Source organism: Cervus canadensis, chromosome 20 (assembly GCF_019320065.1).
Source record: "Cervus canadensis isolate Bull #8, Minnesota chromosome 20, ASM1932006v1, whole genome shotgun sequence".
Taxonomy (NCBI): domain Eukaryota; kingdom Metazoa; phylum Chordata; class Mammalia; order Artiodactyla; family Cervidae; genus Cervus; species Cervus canadensis.
This window is the reverse complement of record NC_057405.1, coordinates 26,284,206-26,299,680: the sequence shown is the minus strand read 5'-3', so window position 1 is coordinate 26,299,680 and position 15,475 is coordinate 26,284,206. Positions and strand designations below refer to the sequence as shown.

The 15,475-nt window shown below is 44.0% G+C and overlaps 1 protein-coding gene across 1 annotated transcript in view; it reads right to left on the bottom strand.

Moving 5' to 3' along the window:
* Positions 1-12,034, bottom strand: part of CD109 (CD109 molecule) — a 151,218-nt gene extending 139,184 nt beyond the window's left edge. The window contains exons 1-2 of the mRNA XM_043439714.1: positions 11,807-12,034; positions 10,282-10,454 (exon numbers count right to left, since the gene is read on the bottom strand). Of these exons, the coding sequence (XP_043295649.1) occupies positions 10,282-10,454; positions 11,807-11,880 (247 nt within the window). The 5' untranslated portion in view covers positions 11,881-12,034. The remainder of the gene's footprint in view (positions 1-10,281; positions 10,455-11,806) is intronic.
* Between the last annotated feature and the right edge of the window lie 3,441 nt (positions 12,035-15,475).

Here is a 15,475-nt window from a genome sequence, read left to right as displayed (position 1 = left end):
CCACTTTCTACAAAGAGATGACGGATCTGCACAGTTTAGAGGTAACTATGGCAAGGTTTTCTAAACCATATTCCAGTTTTATTCATCTCAAGCTGATACTTCAAAACATTTCTCTCTTCCATTTCTTTCTTATATCAAAGGAAAAAGTACCCTTTTAACTATAATCCACTTACCCATGCTCCTAACCATGACCCCACTTCTTGCCCTAAATTATCTACCCCTGGCCTTTACCTCAGTACTGTGGGGTGTCTTTTTAATATTTATGTATTTATTTCTGGCTGGGCTAGGTCTCTGAGGCTGAGTGCAGGTTGCCTCTAGCTGTGGTGCAAGGGGTTCTCCTGTTGCAGAGCGTGGACTCCAAGGCTCGAAGGCCTCAGCAGCTGTGGCACAGAGGCTCCTTTGCACTAGGGTTTCCCTAGTGGCTCAGTTGGTAAAGAATCTGCCTGCAATGCAGGAGACCTGGGTTCGATTCCCCGGTCGGGAAGATTCCCTGGAGAAGGAAATGGCAACCCACTCCAGTGCTCCTGCCTGGAGAATTCCATGGACAGAGAAGCTGGGCAGGCTACAGTCCCGGGCGCAGGATCACAAAGAGTCGGACACCACTGTGCAATTTTCACTTCACTTTCCATGTGGGCTCTTCCCAGACCAGGAATCAAACTGGTGTCCCTTGTGTTTGCAAGGTGGATTCTTTTTTTTCATTTATTTTTATTAGTTAGAGGCTAATTACTTTACAATATTGTAGTGGTTTTTGTCATACATTGACATGAATCAGCCATGGATTTACATGTATTCCCCATCTCGATCCCCCCTCCCACCTCCCTCTCTACCCGATCCCTCTGGGTCTTCCTAGTGCACCAGGCCCAAGCACTTGTCTCATGCATCCAACCTGGGCTGGTGATCTGTTTCACCATAGATAATATACATGTTTCGGGGCTGTTCTCTCGAAACATCCCACCCTCGCCTTCTCCCACAGAGTCCAAAAGCAAGGTGGATTCTTAACCACTGGACCACCAGGGAAGCCCCTCTACCGTGTTTTTAAAGAGACAATCCGCCTCTCTTTCAACCATCAAACTTCCACAGAGTGACATTTGGTCTTTGCAGTGGTGTACTGCAAAGGTGATATCTGAATCAAAACCTGGAGCAGCTGAGTCATGAACACATCTGGCGAGTGCATCCCAAGGAGAGAGATGAGTAACTGTGAGGCCCTGAGAGGGGCGCACTCATGCTGTGTTGCAAGACCTGCATGAACGCCTAAGAGGCTGCAGAGTGAGGTGGGGGGTGTGTGAAACGAGATCAGACAGATCCTGTAGGGTTTGCAGGCCATGGGGAGGCTGGATGTATGCTAATACTGAGATGGGGGGGCGGTGACAAAATCTGGCCTGCTTCCTGGCCACTGGATTGAGGACAGACTATAGAGCGATATGTGTGGGTGCATGCACATGCTCAGTCATGTCCGACTCTGTGGCCCCCTTGGACTGTAAGCCCACCAGGTTCCTCTGTTCAAGGAATTTTCCAGGCAAGAACACTGGAGCGGGTTGCCGCTTTCTACTCCAAGGGATCTTCCCAACCCAGGGATCGAACCCGAGTCTCCTGAGTCTCCTGCATTGGCAGGCGAATTCTTTACCACTGAGCTCCCTGGGAAGCCCCATAGAGCCATCAGTGGGGGCGACAGGGAGCAGGGGGGAAACAATCAAGGAGGCTACTGCAATAACTTTTTTAAAAGAAGGGTGGATTCTACATTTTCTGATTATATTTCCCCACTGCTCATTTATTACTAAAAACTTGCTTTTGCTCCCAACAATCAACTTAAAGGCATTCATTCACTGGAGGCTCACCAACGCCCTTTTCTCTGTCCTTTTCTTCTCTGACCTTCTACGACACTTCACAGTTAATAAAAGGAAGTTAATAAAAACTTCCTTCTCGGTACTTCTTCCCTTGGCATCTGAGACATCTCAGCATCTCCAATCCATCCCTGTCTTGGCTGCTCACTGTCCAGCTCTTTCATTGATTTCTCTTCCGCCTCCCAAGCTCCAGTCTTCGGCCTCGTTTTTTTCCATAAGCATTATCTCTTGGGCATGCCACGCCTACCCACCAACACTTGGAATATTGTCTGCCTCTGTGAAAACAATGCCTTCAACTCTCTCCCTGGTTACAATTTAAAACTATCTGCTGGGCCTCTCCACCAGGGTGTTTCCCCACATTCATCTAAAGCAGAGAGTGACATCTTTTCAGAAAACATATACACACAAAGCTCTGTCTCCTCAGTCCTGCCACTCCCAGCCCCGGGCGCTTTCCTCTGGCACACCCTTCCCTTCTCTCATCTGCGAAGTAACTGCCACAAAATGCCAAATATATCAGCAGAGGTGGAATGCTCATGAATGGACATCTGTATAGTTCTGCACGTAAAATGTAACAGAATCAGGCAGAGGGTCACACACAAGAAGCACTACTTACCAACCACACTGAACTTTCTAAACAAATAAGAAATCAAAATTCAGCCTCTGCACTTTTAATATTACACTTTTCCTTCTGCCACTTCTGAAACTTCCTTCCTTCTGCCCTGCCCACCCCATTCATTCACGTTTCACATACAGCAAATATTCCGTGTTAGTCACTCAGTTGTGTCCAACTCTTTGAGACCCCATGGACTGTAGCCTGTCAGGCTCCTCTGTCCATGGAATTCTCCATGCAAGAATACTGGAGTGGGTTACCATTTCCTTCTCCAGGAGATCTTCCAAAGCCAGAGATCGAACCCAGGTCTCCAACGCAATAAATAATAAATTAGCAGGGGGAAATGTTACTAGGAAAACAAGGAGTCCCAACATTGTAAAGTCTTCTTAAGGCATAAGGGATCAAACAGCAACCCCGCCCAAATTCTTACAGGATCTGATTTCTGCTTCCACCACAAGCCCAGTGACTCATTCTGTGTCAGAAGAAGAGCAGAACGTGTTTAACTTGGAGTTTAAAGAATCAGTCTGTTCACTTTCAACTTCACTCCATCACTGATTCATAATCAAATGCCAAGACATGTTGCTCCATTGCATTAAATTAACACCAAGGTTTAGGGCTGGCGGCCGCTTGAAAGGCAAACAGGGAAATCTGGGCGGGGCCTCCAGCTGCCTTGAATCATCACAGACTTGCGAAGGCTTGCCTCTCACTCTCAGGCTTTCCAGTACTTGGCTGGTAACAATCCATGAGAATCATTTTAACTGAAGTGCAGTTGTTCTCATTTTAGCACAGCTGAAACTCACTTGTGGTGGTTGCTCAAAATAAAGTTTAGATTCCCAGACATTACCCATGTCTTGAGAGGATGACCATGAATCTGCATTTTGAATAAGTATGACTCACATTTTGAGAATCACAGCAATAGAATTTCTAAAACTAGCCTGGCCCCCAACCCACGCAGAACCATTAGTCCATAAAGAGCAACTCCACCTTCAGCTGAAATAGGAAACTAGCGCCAAGATGCAGGTAAGCATTTTTCACCTCCTCAGTTAGCCATATTTTGTTTGTATCAGATAAAGCAACATCTGCAAATATATCCTAAATCACACACAGTTCCCCATGTCAGGAGAGTTTCCTAGAGTATAATGGAAGAAGCACTGGATTATAAATTTGGGGGTCTGTGATCTGCTTCCAGTTTCTGCCACCAACAGGCATTTCACCTTGGGCAAGTCACTACACACCACCCCTCAATCTCCTCAGCCATGAACTAGGCGATTAACTTGGCTCATCTCCCCCAAATTCTACGAAGCTCAGACTAAATCAGGAGGAGAGCTGGCACTGCAGCTTGCAACTTAGATCCAGATTAGATTTCATGAGATCCAACTCTGAACTACCACAAGCAAACGAGAAAAAATGCTTTTCACAGAAGACCGATACCACATTGCGTCAATATTCCAAAGCGGAGCAACCAAAAAATATTCCATGTTCTTCCAGGCGGTGGAAAACCTTCAAATTCAGAACCAACAGAACCATCAGAACCAACTTCACCTTCAGGCAGTATATACCATTTACTGTGTTAATCCAGGAAAATTATTCTCTCTCAGCCTCAGTCTCATCTCTAAAATGAAGATAATCGTGCCTTCCTCCTAGGGTTATTGAAGTTAAGATTGTACATTAATCTCCACACTATAAGGAAAGTCAGTACTTAATATGTTACATCCCTTCCCACCCCCTCCTGCTGCTGCTAAGTCGCTTCAGTCGTGTCCAACTCTGTGCGACCCCATAGACGGGAGCCGACCAGGCTCCCCCGTCCCTGGGATTCTCCAGGCAAGAACACTGGAGTGGGCTGCCATTTCCTTCTCCGTGTGAGTGTCTTTTATACAGTTCCCAGTTCAAGATCATCCCAACCTGTGACCAAGAATTGCCTCTGACATGATTGCTGCCATCATCTTCCAATAACAGTAGGTACCAGCTCCTTGAATAGGTCTTCTGTGTTTATAAGTGCTCTAAACATGTTACCTCATTTCATCCTCACAATAACTGGGTAATTGTACAAAGCGGAAACCACTGCTCTTCAGATGATAAAACCGAGGCCCAGTGAGAAGGGACAGCCCACAGACACACAGTCACCGATGGGAGGGCATCAGGTAGCCTGGCTCAAGCTCATTGTGAGCACACTCTGGTCCTCTCTCCTCAGGCCCCACCTATCCATACACATTACACACAATACCAAAGACATGTGAATGAAGAACCCACACCCTTTAAAAATAATTCTCATGTCGCTACAAGTTCACACTGAGCTCTGCTGGCACACTGCCTGTGAAAACCTTCCCGAGGAGACCTGCCCACATAGCACACTAATTCATCTATGCTCATGAAAACCGTGGCACTGATTTTTATCGACAAGCCATGAAATGTATGTTCTGGAGCTTTGTTTGCACCAGAAAGCCATCCAAACCGAATTGAATGATTTTTTGAGTTCTTCAACTATCATCTCAAATTTTAAAATATTGATCTCGCATCCCAGTGGATCAGGATAGAAAACAAAAAAAGCTCACAGTTGATGGGAAAAGACAAAGAAGAATGTTTCATCCTTAAAAAATAGGAGATAAACATCCCATTAACTCTCCAAGATTTTAGGGCAAGAAGAAAAGGCAAGTTATTAAAGGATACAGACATACACAGAGTCCACCTCACCCGAACCTTTCCGTGGGAAGATGAAAGCAGGCTCTGTGTCATAATTAAATAAGCAGGGCCTCCAGGCCAGGAGATGCCCTCCTGAGCACTCAAGTTAACAGTCAAGATTTTCTGTTTAGTAGGGTTTTTTTTTTTTCTTTTCTCTTTTTTGGGGGGAAGAGGGACAGAAAAGAAATTTTATTAATTTATTTTTATTTTATATTGAAGTATCATTGATAAACAATGTTGTGTTAGTTTCAGGTGTATAGCAAAGTGATTGGTTACACATATACAGGTATCTATTCTTTTTCAAATTTTTTTCCCATTTAGGTTATTGCAGAATATTGAGCAGAGTTCCCTGTGCTATCAAAAAGTCTACAGACAATAAATGCTGGAGACGGTGTGGAGAAAACAGAGCTCTCCTACACTGCTGATGGGAATGTAAACTGGAGCAGCCACTAATGGAAAACAGTATGGAGACTTCTTAGGTTTTTTTTTTTTAATCTTTTATCAGGGGTATGTGAAACCAGTGATAATTCATTAGTGGAGGAAAAGGGTATATTCTTCATTATTTGAGGTAAATCTCATTCAGGAAAAACAATGAAAGTTTACAAATGAACATGTCAAACTGTAAAAAGAGAATGGGAAATAAAACAAATTATGGTTTTAAGGACATCAAAAATAATTCAATTACTTCACATGCTTTAAGAGTTGGTTCTTATTTATGACCTGTGAATTCAAATGTTCTTAACATTTTTTTTCTTGATTTGGTGTGGAACTCCCAGGCAACAACACAATAAAGGAAGAGGTGAAGGCCAGGAGGTAAGAAATAAGGGGACCAACTCACTCTCCAACCAACAGATAGTCTGATTTGATTTCAAATCTCCATAGCTGCTCCATCTTCTCTCCTCTGGTAACTACTTCCCACTGAATTTTATCAATCATATTTACTCAACTAATTGTTTTATACTATTCACCACAGAAATGATGATAATGATGGTGGTGATGATGATGGTGGTGGTTCTAATAACAAGTACACCTCCATGTCTGTACTCTTAGAGAGAACTCCTCAAAGTTTATTAGAAACACATTTTTCTCAAGGGCTATTGTTCATCAAAAAATAAATACATAAACATAATTGACCCCCTATAAATATAGAATTGATATATTGATATTTACAAATGAATAAACTAACTGTAATGTAGTCCATGCTACTGGCCTCAAGGATGGAAATGTAAACAAAATTCTCCCCATATATACCAAACAAATAAATGAGTTTTTCCTTGAGAACAAGCCATACTTTTCTGATTTTATTAAGGTCTGTGCTGTGCTTAGTCACTCAGTTGTGTCCGACTCTTTGTGACCCGAAGGACTGTAGCCAGCCAGGCTCCTCTGTCCATGGTATTCTCCAGGCAAGAATACTGGAGTGGGTTGCCATGTCCTCCTCCTCCAGGGGATGTTTCCAACCCAGGGATCAAACCCGAGTCTCTACATCTCCCGCATGGGCAGGCGGGTTCTTTACCACTAGCGCCACCTGGGAAGCCCATTAAGGTATATGCTGCAATTCAAATGCATTCTGGTTATGGTGAAACACTGCCCTACCCAAGGAATTTCTAAGAACAGCCCAGCTGCTACAAACAGCCACTCAGAAATAGTTCCCTCCTTACCCACCTCTGCTAGAAGGTGAAAGTGAAAGTGTTAGTCACTCGGTTGTGTCCAGCTCTTTGGGACCCCAGGGGGACTTCAGTCCCCCAGGCTCCACTGCCCGTGGGATTCTCCAGACAAGAATGCTGGAGAGGGTAGCCATTCCCTTCTCCAGGGGATCTTTCCGATTCAGGGATCAAACCTGGGTCTCCCACATTTTAGGCAGATTCTTTACCATCTGAGCCACCAGGGAAGCTGTCTTTTCTTGGCAGTAACCTCTTGGAGGCCCCCATGAGAAAATGATGAAATAATCAGACCTAAAATGTATTTAATTGCTTGTGTTTAGATGGCAAGAAATAAAATGAATCCTAGGAAGATCCAGGCCCCATATTAATTTTAAAAAGTCCTTCTTGATCTACATATTGTTACAACTGGAGAAATCAGATAAAGCAAAGGATGTGAAGACAGAGAGGGAGAAATGTCTTGATACTTAAGTCCTAACCTTACAGGAAGCATCTGTTCTGAGAGCAATGACTCACAACCCCTGATAACAAAGTTAACATTTTCCTTTGAAACAGGGAGCATGCTTGCAATGGTATTTTCAATGAAACAGCCCCTGAAAGTAGTGCATTTTCTCTCTTTCTTTTTCAAAGATCCATTAAGCTCCCAGGATAGTGCTGTCCGCCCCTCTTTAGCCTTGTGTTGTCTGCTGTGACTTGGTATTTCAGTATTTCCTTCAGCCATTATCCTAAGGCCAAGATTTCATCCATTTTCAGAATAAATAGTTCAATAATGAAAGTAGAGGTTGGCCCCCATGTAAATAGTAAATGATGCTTCCGGCATCTTCTTCTTCAATAGTATTTCTACTCACAATATGCACAGCTGTTGTTTATTGAGTGTCTAACAGGTACTAGATACTGATTTTAACTTTACACTATCCCCATTTTACACATGAGGACACTGAGGCTCAGAGCACATAAGTAACCGGCCTAGTACTAAGTAACAGCTAGTACTAAGACTCAGTCTCAGACCTTAAGCACTAACATTTCTTCTCCAAGGACAAGGCCTCCCACTTTCCTGTCTTTCCTATAGAAAACACAAAGTGGCCTGGCCCCTGCACGCGTCACCTCTTCCAGCTACAAATTTACCTGCCCAGTCAGTCAACTTCCCAGTGCAGAAAGAATCTCAAATGAAAATAAACTGTGATTTTATCTTATTTCATGATGGTATTAATTTCTCTATGCTGGTAAAGGGTAAACATGTATATAATGAGCTACTGTGGAATCTCATCCACCCTTCATTCTGTGCCCTTAAATTATTCTCTTAAAAGATAACTCTCAACATTATAGGAATTTATGCCTCAGTTTCTGGCCTACGACTAAACCTGTAATCATGCTTCTAGTTAACAGTGCTTATAGGTGGGTGGTAGGATTACAGGTGATTTTGGTTTATTTTCTTTACTTACAGTGTTTTCCAGGTTATCAGCACTGAGTATATACTACTCTTTCAATTAGAAAAAATTAAGTGTTGGTTTCATTGTGAAAAAAAAGAGTTTATATATTTAACTCTTTACCCCTCAAAACTGTTTTGCCCTTAGTATTGAAAAAGAAGATATTCATTGACCCAATTTAATCCTGGGCCTAGTTAGAACCCAGATTTAAAATAAGAGATGTGGGTTCTTTTACAAATGGCTTCCACTTTTACATTATTTTTCCTTTTTTCTTGTCACTTAAAAAACTAAAACATATTTTATAAAACTAGATTTTAACTACAGTTCTTCTTTTACTTCCCATGGGCCTACTTAGTAAAATCCTCTGCAACCAATAAAGACAGATTGTTATACATAGTTTATATAAACCGTATGCAAATATGGTCTTGTGTCAGACTTTTAACTATGCCCATTCCCTCTTCTGGGCACACATTGTCCTACACTCCCAGACTCCTGTGAAGCTCAGCGTGGTCATGAGAGGAGGGGTGATATGAGCCATGTCCAGGCATGGCCCACAAGAACCTCCCACAGGAAGAAACGCACGTTCTTGCCCTGCAGACTTGGAAGCCACGTACTGATGAGGACAGAGCCACAAAGAGGAAGGAACCTGGGCCTCAGAACCTCCCCCTAGAAGAGCATCCCAGGAACATCACTTTGGACTCCACATGAGTAAAAAACAAAAGTGTATTGTTTAAGCCACTGAAAATGTGGGGCTTCTTCATGACCCTACCTAGCACATGGCTTTATTCAGTCAGTTCAGTTCAGTCGCTCAGTCGTGTCCGACTCTTTACGACCCCATGAATCGCAGCACGCCAGGCCTCCCTGTCCATCACAAACTCCCGGAGTTTACTCAAACTCATGCCCATCGAGTGGGTGATGCCATCCAGCCAGCTCATCCTCTGTAGTCCCCTTCTCCTCCTGCCCCCAATCCCTCCCAGCATCAGGGTCTTTTCCAACGAGTCAACTCTTCACATGAGGTGGCCAAAGTATTGGAGTTCCAGCCTCAGCATCAGTCCTTCCAATGAACACCCAGGACTGATCTCCTTTAGGATGGACTGGTTGGACCTCCTTGCAGTCCAAGGGACTCACAAGAGTCTTCTCCAACATCACAGTTCAAAAGCATGAATTCTTCGGCGCTCAGCTTTCCTCACAGTCCAACTCTCACACCCACACATGACCACTGAAAAAACCACAGCCATGACCAGACGGACCTTTGTTGGCAAAGTAATGTCTCTGCTTTTTAATATGCTCTCTAGCTTGGTCATAACTTTCCTTCCAAGGAGTAAGTGTTTTTTAATTTCATGGCTGCAGTCACCATCTGCAGTGATTTTGGAGCTCAAAAAAATAAAGCCTGACACTGTTTCCACTGTCCCCCCATCTATTTCCCATGAGGTGATGGGACCAGATGCCATGATCTTAGTTTTCTGAATGTTAAGCTTTAAGCCAACTTTTTCACTCTCCTCTTTCACTTTCATCAAGAGGCTTTTTTTAGTTCCTCTTCACTTTCTGCCATAAGGGTGGTGTCATCTGCATATCTGAGGTTATTGATATTTCTTGCACACTCCAATTATTAATGCGGAGGTAGAGATGTGAGATTTGGACCATAAAGAATGCTGAATGCCAAAGAATTGATGTTTTTGAACTGTGGTGCTGGAGAAGACTCTTGAGAGTCCCTTTGACAGCAAGGAGATCAAACCAGTCAATCCTAAAGGAAATCAACCCTGATACTCATTGGAAGGACTGCTGCTGAAGCTGAAGCTCCAATACTTTGGCCACCTGATGTGAAGAGCCAACTCAATGGAAAAGACCCTGATGCTCGGAAAGATTGAAGGCAGGAGGAGAAGGGGATGACAGAGGATGAGATGGTTGGATGGCATCAACAACTCAATGGGACATGAGTTTGAACTCTGTGAGATAGTGAAGGGCAGACAGTGTGCTGCAGTCCATGGGGTCGCAAAGAGTCAGACATCACCGAGCAACTGAACAATTATTACCGCAGAAGGGTGAGACTCTGCTGTGTATCTTACCTTTTTCAAAGATTCCTTCTGCTTCCAGGACAGAGACCGAGTGGTTCGCTACCTTCTTCATCACTTCCGCTTTCACGGTGACCTGTGAGGGGCTGTGTTCCAGAAGCTCCACCCCAATGGTCACATTTCCTCCTGGCCTGATGATCCCAGGGACTGTCACCAGAAACCTGGGCCTAAAGAGTTCCCAACAAGAAGAGAAAAATGAAGTTTCTTATCCTTACATCTTCATTCTTTTGAGATTCTCAAATTTCATAGATGGTGAGACAGATTCCCTATACAATGTCAACTGTAACTGCTTCAATTAATGTGGCCCCACTGCCCCACTTAGCAACTGCATTGAAAGGCTGTTGAAAAAATAATCATTCCCCTAAATCAATTTTTGTCCTGTTTTACTGAGATAAAACTGACATACAGCATTGTAAAAATTTAAGGTGTACAGATAACGATTTGACTTACCCACATTATAAGATGATTATCACAATAAATTTAGAGAACATTCATCATCTCACATAGTAATGAAATTAAAGAAACAGAAAAAATACTTATTTTTTCCTTGTGATCAGAACTCTAAGGATTTACTCTCTTCATAACGTTCATTTATAACATACAGCAGTGTTAGTTATATTTATCATGTTGTACATTCCCATAAATCAATTTTAATGCAGTAATGCATTCACTGCTAGAGGATGGCCTGTGTTAGTATTTCCATTTTATAAACCACAAATAGCACAGGATAGCTTACACTAAGACATGCATAAGTTATTGGCAAAGTACAAGCCTCTAAACTTCTTTATAGAAGACATCATCCCAGGGTAATTTTTTTTTTCTTGGCTTAAACACACAGGCGCGCGCGCACACGCACGCGCACACACACACACACACACACACACACATATATACACACATGAATTTTGCTTGTTTCTTATTCAAACCTTTATGTTTGGGCATCTACCCAAGAAAACATCATCTAATCAACATCACTGATTAAAATATGCCATCTGAAATTAAACTATCTGTCGGCGGTGACATTTCCAGGTGGAGCAGAGCACAAAAAGTTGCTAAAAGAGCACTTTCTCTGCCCAGACCAGGGATTAGGACTCCAGCGCAAAACCCTCTGAGGGGGAAGGAAGTGCATTCCATTACTTAAGTGTCTCACTGGTTATCTTCCTACGAAGTCTGCACCTGAACCCATACTTAACCACCTCGGCCACACCTTATCATTGCTAAAGTTGAGACATCTTGTTTAGAAAAAAATATGCATTCATGTCTTTAAAAGAAGGCACATTACTGGGGGGGAGTGGGGGAGGGTGCAAAAAGTCGAAACAAACTCAGAGGGAGCGTGGACTAAAAATAAAAAGTCTTCAGAAAGCAGTTCTGGCCGGAGACGCTTAAACAACCTCGTGGATGGAGAAAGTTAACTGTCCCCGGGAGGACCGAGCTGAAGCAATGCAGGCTCAAATCTCCAGGCCGAGGTCCGGCTGGGGACCCCCGCTCCCCGCCCGCCCCGCGCGCCCCGCGCTCCTACCCGGGGACGGCGGCCAGCGCCGCGCTCCACACGCAGAAGAGGCGGGCGGCGGTCACGAGCCTGGGGCCCCGCATCTCGGCGCTGTCTGCGCGGCGGCCGCGGGCTCCCGAGGAAATACGCGGGCTCGCGCGGGGTGTGGCCTCCCACCGCCTGCCGGCTTCGCCCAGACTCCCGGCTCAGCAGTGAGCGCTGGGCGCGCCCGCCGGCCGAGCGAGGGCTCCAAACCCAGCCGGGGCGCGGCGGCTCCACCCCTCCCGCCGCATCACCGCGGCGCTCGGCGGCGCCCCGGCCGACACCGCAGACCCGGGCGGGAGTTGGGAGGCGCGCGGCCCGCCCGACCTGGCGCGGACGCCCCGCTCCGCCCCCCGGCCACCCGGCTCCGCGGGCTGTTTACACGAGCGCTCCGCCGGCGATGCCCGGGGGTCGTAAACAGGCCCCTCCTTGTGCAGAGAAAAATGCACGGCCGCTCTGGGAGGTGGGAAAAAATCAGTCATTGTCCTCCAGACTGTGAGTCAGAATCTCAGAGAAAACGGCAAACACACACCAAACAGGAGGGTATTTGCTGGTAGCCGTTGAATGTGTATGAATCAATAAGCCCGGGAGAAAACTTTTTTTTTCCCCCTTGAAACAAAATGCCATGTATATTGTTCGCTTCTCCAGGAAAATGTGGGTTTCTCGGTTTAAAAAATAAAATAAAATAAATGGGAAGAAAATTCTGGCACGTGTGAGAGTGAGGCGCTGCTCCTTGAAACCCTAAGAAGCAACTGTGTGGGGAGATGCTTCATACTCTGGGCTGCCGCTGAACACTTCGGCTACAGAAGGTATTCATTAGCACCGTGAAGCTTGGAGCAATTTGTTTAAACACAGGGTTGGGGCGGCTCTCCTGTCCCCAAGGAAGGCCAGTGGCCCAGGGTGGCCCGCAGTTCCTGAGCCCCAGCTCCTGGGTCCTGGCTTGGCTGCAACTCCTTCCCCGACTCCTTGGCACTCTCACCATCTTCAGATGACTCAGGTTTCACCATGACTACACCATAAAAGCGGGGAACTGCCAGGAACCGTTGGAAAACGGGCACATTCAGTCCCTGACAACTTCAGGTTTCTAATTCACGGAGAAAAGTTTCAGATGATGACCGTTTAATACCGAGCAAAATGCAAAAGGAAAAGAGGTCATCAGGAGGTTGTCTCTTCACAAATCTATGTGCTAAATAAGGGGGAAAGTAGCACCTAGACAAACTGTGGTTTGGGAGTCCAGGAACTTGCTTTCCTCCCTTTCCTGTTCCACCCTTTTTCACCCTGCTGAGCGGCTTGCAGAGCCCTGTGTCCTCACGGCTCCTACACGCTCCTATCTTTAGTGGCTGACATCCTGTGCAGGCAAGGCTTGGGTGAAGTGAGAAGGGTTGGGTGGATCATTGGGTACACACTCTGGTCTCCTCACCTCTGTGGTACAGGGTTGAGTGAGGGCTCTGTCCCAGCCTACATCAGTGCTTCCCAAGCTCTAATGTGTATGAAAATCACAGTAAAATGCAAATCCTGATTCAGCAGGTCTGGGACTGAAATTCTACTTCGTTTCAGCATACTGTGGGCTACAGAGGGTCTACCGGTAGACTCTGTGATGAGAAAAGGAAATCGGGAAACTGGAGAAAATTCTTTCCAAGCTTCACTTCAGAAGATGGATCAATCAATTCAGGTTCATTCTAGAGGCAGGCAGATATAAGAAGGACTCCAAAATATTAGTTGATAATGTTGCATCCCCAGAAGATGTCTAGAAAAGTTTAGAACCACCTTGCTGTTTTATAAAATGAAGTCTGTGCATATTTTAAATTGATGTGAGCTCCCTGCTCATGCCTTCCTTCTTACAATACACACAAGAAGCTTAACCATGCAGAAATTTGGCCATGTGGATTTGCAGAAATGAGGCACAGACTGGGCTTCCCAGGTGGCGCTAGTGGTAAAGAACCCATCTACCAATACAGGAGACATAAGAGACACAGGTTCAATCCCTGGATTGGGGAGATACCCTGGAGGAGGGCACAGCAACCCATTCCAGTATCCTTGCCTGGAGAATCCCACGAACAGAGGAACCTGGAGGGCTACAGTCTATCGGGTCACAAAGAGTCAGACAGGACTAAAGCAACTTAGCACGCACACACACATACATTATATATATATGCACTGAAAAAAGATTTGAAGGATATTCATCAAAATGTTACCAAAAAAAAAAAAAAAATGTTATCCATATCCAGGCAATTACCTGGACCTGCCAAACTGTCTACATATAAATATATATATATAAAACTTTAAAAAATAAAACATTAAAAATGATATCATTTTAGTAAGTAGTCTTTAAAGGAGCATCTTAGAAACTCTTTGGAATAAAATTCATGAATCTTGATACAAAAAACACTAAGTATATTTCTCCCATGAAAACTGAATGGCCTTTGGCATAAGAACCTCACACTGTTCCCATGTCCCCCCTGACATGTCTTTAGCATGTGGTTCATTGAGAAAAGCAGAATCAATAGGAGACAAATCCTACGCAATTATGGGAGTTTGTGGAGCAGTTGTTGATTCTGCATCTAGGATTGAGTGAAGTCACTCTAAGTCAGCCAGGGGAAAAAAGCTACATGTGAACCACAACAAGGAAACATGAGGGTGAACTGGAACGCATGTGTCTATTAACACCTCCAACTCTGATGTCATGGGTAACCTGCAGAAGAAGCCAGCTAAATATGTACTTGGCCCAGAATTCAGAAGAGCTCAAGGCAGAGACCCCCTGAGAAGCGGAGGACCTTGGGCCCCACTGCCGCCCCACACCCGCCAAGTCAGCTAGCACGGCAGTAACAGTCTGGGCCTGTGGCCAAGGCCAGCGCCCTGCACAGACCTTCAGAGTGAAAACTATGACTTCTGCTTCAAGCTGGCTTCCAAATTCACATAAAGTGTCTCTTGTGGCCAACACCAACTCATAACCATACAGGGAGGGGAATTCTGAGTTTAGCTTCATCTTAGATAATCTGGCACAGTACGAAGCTACCAAAGCCCATGCCTCATCCACTTGGCTTCTGAATATACCCATTTTAACCATACTTAACTTCAACAAGAGACAGAAAATTCATGCTTTCCCCCAACATGATGCAACTATCCCTCACAGAACCAAAAATGACCCTTTCTCCAAAAGAGTATATAAAGTCCTTCAACTGTTTTTGGACATTATCAGTGCCTTTTCTAGCTGAATCACATTCTCCCTTTGAGAGCCTATAACTTTAAACCTAAGGTTTAAGATTAACTGCTATTAATATATATTAGATGGTAGAAAATTCAGAAGGGGAAGAAAAATATTAGTTTATATATACAATATTAATTAATATTATATTAAAAGCAATATTTATATAATACATATATAATATATAGATTAATATATTAATGTGATAATATTAATTAACATTAATGTAATAATACAGTGATGGTATATTAATATATACTATATTATTGATTTATATATTGATACAATAGTAATATTTATTTTATATACTATATTACTATATTAACAATATGTTATAATAATATATTATTATAAATGCTAATGATAATAAAAATATTCTATATATTATATTTATATTATAATTTTGCATGGTCAGTCGCTAAGTACTGTCAGGCTCTTTGCAACCCCATGGA